The sequence below is a fragment of the Poecilia mexicana genome, unplaced genomic scaffold, assembly GCF_051168715.1.
Source record: "Poecilia mexicana isolate PSO_F unplaced genomic scaffold, ASM5116871v1 scaffold_9, whole genome shotgun sequence".
NCBI lineage: Eukaryota > Metazoa > Chordata > Actinopteri > Cyprinodontiformes > Poeciliidae > Poecilia > Poecilia mexicana.
Window position 1 is genome coordinate 31,542,975 of NW_028263378.1, and position 4,493 is coordinate 31,547,467.

Genomic DNA, 4,493 nt, shown 5'->3' on the forward strand with positions numbered 1-4,493 from the left:
TCAAACCAGACTTGGAGCTCATCATCATCATAGGTAGATGTTTATTGTCCATATCACGGCTTAAATAATTTTTGATATACCACAAACATTTCTATCTTAAATAATTGTTGATATACCACTAACATTTCTATTTAAAATTTGTCTATAAAATAAAGATTTCATAATATTGTTTTTGATTTTTGCAGGTGAATCACATGGATAATAATAATAATAAAAATAAGATCCTTTTATTTTGAATTTTTTCAAAGATAGACGGTAGTCCTAATGTGATTTGGTCATTTGAAACACCTTAACAGCCGCCCACACTGACATGTAGATTGCAGTTAAATATCTGCTAAAACATACTTTGTTTCCGTCTGGATTAAGGCGGAAGCTGTGCACTCCCTCTTTGCTCAATTCTGTTACAACAGCTTCCGCTATGACGTTTCTGAACTGGACCTTTGTGCTTTTTGAGCCACGTGGTGTGGGAAAATGAAGTATCATCTGACTTTTTCCTGAATTAAACGATAGTTTACCAGGCTAGTCTGTCTTCGGTTGCAATATAGACACTTAACTTAACCTAATGTGTACCCTCACATGCAAAAGCGCGGTTCTGAAGAACCGGGTAAAATCTGTTCGCCGAGGTGCATTTCCGTTCTGCAGTCATTGGATAAAAGGGGCGGGAATGGAGGGTGAGGCCTAACGGCTCCAAAATGAATTTGATTGACAGCTTATCGGTCCAATCGCACATAACCAAGTTAAATCTCATTGGTAGAAATCTACATCTGTAAAAAACACATACATAAAATAGCCAATGGAAACGTGAGGTGGGAGGCTCTATTGTTCTATAAAGGAGAGAAACGACACAGTTAGTACGCATTTACAGGCAAACCAAAGCAGATTTTGTTGACGTGGTACACCGAGTTATCAGCAAAATGAGGGAAATTGTGCATCTTCAGGCTGGCCAGTGCGGAAACCAAATTGGTGCCAAGGTAAGCGAACCTGTGTTGCTGCAAATTGATTTTTACATCAAATGCTTTTGTTCTTTGTCACAAAAGCCGGCTCTTTGTGCTCCCTGCGCCTCCGTAACCACACCCTGGGAATATCACTGTGGCCTACTTTCTCGACTCGACCATTAACTTGCTCTAAAACATGAATAGATGTGGGAGAAGCCTTGGAAGCATTCATTTTTGTCGCGGTAGCTGCAGATGTATCCATTTTAAGGATTTTTTGGTCTTTTTTTTTTTTTTTTTCTTCCCCCTTTTATTTTTCAATGTTTAAAACCCTATTCATTAGGAAATGTATCGTGCGGGTTCAGCTTGAAACTACATAAACGATGCTTGAAACCCCATTCTTTAATCTTTAGACATTTGGAAATGTCTTGGTGGGGAAAAAAGGAAGTAGACGCCAAAAGCTCATCACATTGTGGTGTGTAATGGCCGATTATGTAACTTCAAAAACATTTAAAAATTAGCTTATATTTTTAAATTTTTTATTTTTATCTTTTTATTGAGGCGGCTGAGGCCTACTAGTTGCTGGCTTTGAATGGCGCCCGGCATCTGCGAGGACGGTTAGTGACGTAGCTGAGAGGTTTGAAATTCATAACCTCCTCAACCAATAGGGGCGTGAAGGTGCGCGCTGCGGCGGGAAGGGACGTCAACGTTGAAATGGCGCCCTAATCTGCGTTTTTTTTTTTTTGTTTTTGTTTTTTTCCTCCCCTCGGTGGTTTTGCTTCTTTGTATATAGATTTAAGTTTTTGTGTGTTCTAGTTCTGGGAAGTCATCAGTGATGAACATGGCATTGACCCAACTGGTACTTATCATGGAGACAGTGACCTGCAGTTGGACAGGATCAATGTCTACTACAATGAAGCTTCTGGTAAATATTACTGTTTTTATTTGGTTCAATAGACCAGTGTTGTATTCCAGCCTAATTTTGTGCTGCCTCTACTGTAAAGGTGGAAAGTATGTGCCACGTGCCGTGCTTGTGGATCTGGAGCCAGGAACCATGGACTCTGTGAGATCTGGACCCTTCGGCCAGGTCTTCAGGCCAGACAACTTTGTTTTTGGTGCGTTGCTTAAATCGAAACTCGTGCTACCTATGAAAATGTCTTGACTAAGAATTTTGGCCCTCTATTTGCAGGTCAGAGTGGTGCTGGCAACAACTGGGCTAAAGGCCACTATACAGAAGGTGCTGAGCTGGTGGACTCCGTCCTGGATGTGGTCAGGAAGGAGGCTGAAAGCTGTGACTGCCTGCAGGGATTCCAGCTCACACACTCCCTCGGTGGTGGTACAGGCTCTGGCATGGGTACACTCCTGATCAGCAAGATCCGTGAAGAGTACCCTGACCGCATCATGAACACCTTCAGTGTAGTTCCTTCCCCAAAAGTGTCCGACACAGTCGTCGAGCCCTACAACGCCACATTATCAGTCCATCAGCTTGTAGAGAACACCGATGAAACCTATTGCATTGACAACGAGGCCCTGTATGACATCTGTTTCCGCACACTCAAACTCACAACCCCCTCGTACGGTGACCTCAACCACTTGGTCTCTGCCACCATGAGTGGTGTCACAACCTGCCTGAGGTTCCCTGGACAGCTCAATGCTGACCTGCGCAAGCTGGCTGTGAACATGGTGCCATTCCCACGTCTGCACTTCTTCATGCCAGGTTTTGCTCCCCTTACCAGCAGAGGCAGCCAGCAGTACAGATCACTCACAGTACCTGAGCTCACCCAGCAGATGTTCGACGCCAAGAACATGATGGCTGCCTGCGACCCGCGCCACGGCCGCTACTTGACTGTGGCTGCCATCTTCCGTGGCCGCATGTCCATGAAGGAGGTAGACGAGCAGATGCTCAATGTCCAAAACAAGAACAGCAGCTACTTTGTAGAATGGATCCCAAACAATGTCAAGACTGCAGTCTGTGACATTCCTCCTCGTGGGCTCAAAATGGCTGCCACGTTCATCGGCAACAGCACAGCCATCCAAGAGCTGTTCAAGCGCATCTCTGAGCAGTTCACAGCTATGTTCAGGCGCAAAGCTTTCCTCCACTGGTACACCGGTGAGGGTATGGATGAGATGGAGTTCACTGAGGCAGAGAGCAACATGAATGACCTGGTGTCTGAGTATCAGCAGTACCAGGATGCCACTGCTGAGGAGGAGGGAGAGTTTGAGGAAGAGGGTGAAGAGGATTTGGCCTAAATTCTTCTGTCAATGTTGTTCCTGTTTGTCCTGTTAACTTGTGACCTCTTGCAATTTTCTGTGTTCTAAATAAATGAGTTCTCGACACAAATGTTTCTGGTTTTTATGTTGTGCACTTATTGGGTTGGATATTTTGTAGTAGATTAAGTGAAGACAATTTTATTTTCAGCTGTAATGCATGCAGGATTGAGACAGAAACCATTAGAAGGGGATGGCTGGGAAACCCTATAAACTAGAGTTAAATGAAGGTTTTTTTTTTTTTTTTTTTTTAAATTCCAGTTCTGACTTTAGGGTCCCCTGCAACTTTAAGACTTTTCAAAGGGCAATAGAACATCAGGAACAAGTCATCTAGGGAGTCAGGGTTCTACAAGCATATGGACAAATTTTTATAGCTTTAGTTTAAATATTTAAACTCAAGTGGAATTCATTTTTCTTAAAACTGAAAAGCTACCAGCCTGTTGAGATGTGAAATGAGTCCACTAGGTGGCAGTGTTGGCTGTGCTGTGGTCAGAAGTGATCTTTGCTCAAAGGCCTGATGTAGTCCCCTCCCATTGCAGTGGAAAACCATTGACATCACTGGTAGTGGACGGTTTCCTGTAGGTCGTTTTAGGGAATGGCTGCTAATTGGGAAGAAGCTTAGAGTTTCCTCACAGGTTGGAGGGTTATGTTCTGCCATGTGGAGGCTAAAGGATCCAACTGAGACCAGCTTTACCGCTTCAAGAAAATGAAAGTGACGAGGCTCAGCCTTTTGAAATGGCAGCCATTTGCAAGACAATCTTACTGGCAGGAAGATCTTATGCAATATTGTTGCTGAAACAAATTTCTTGTTTTTAATGTGGTCTTACCCAATATCCCTGCTTGACTGCAAGTGAGAAAATTTTGTAGCTTTTACTTAAGCTTGAATTTTCATTCACTGCAAGATCAAAGATAGTGGGAAGATTTTAAGATTGAAGGTTTTCTACAAGCAATCCTACTCAACTTCCTATTTGCTTGTTGCATTTAAATATCACCTCACTAAAAACATAAAAATAACCCTCCCATCTGTTAGTTTATACTTGAATATCCTGCTTAGCATGAGATTACACAACATTCAACCTGCAGAAAAGCATACAACACACACAGTCTGTGTGCTGTGTGTTTACAACAGTCTCTTTTGACAGAAATCCATTGATACCTGCATGGTTTTTAGTGGCTTGGAATGAAATGTGTGACTGAATTGAAATTATTTTTTTTAAGAAATGCCGTGAGACAACATTTGTTCTGAACTGATTCTACATAAATATACCAAATTAAATTGTATTAATATAATTA

General features: G+C 42.4%; 1 protein-coding gene across 1 annotated transcript; it reads left to right on the forward strand.

The window, feature by feature from the left end:
* Positions 1-818: 818 nt before the first annotated feature.
* Positions 819-3,273, forward strand: LOC106929551 (tubulin beta-1 chain). Its single transcript, XM_015006578.2, has 4 exons — positions 819-971; positions 1,749-1,857; positions 1,937-2,047; positions 2,122-3,273. The coding sequence occupies exons 1-4, from the start codon at positions 915-917 to the stop codon at positions 3,180-3,182; spliced, it is 1,338 nt and encodes a 445-aa protein (XP_014862064.1). The 5' UTR covers positions 819-914; the 3' UTR covers positions 3,183-3,273.
* The last annotated feature ends 1,220 nt before the right edge of the window (positions 3,274-4,493 follow it).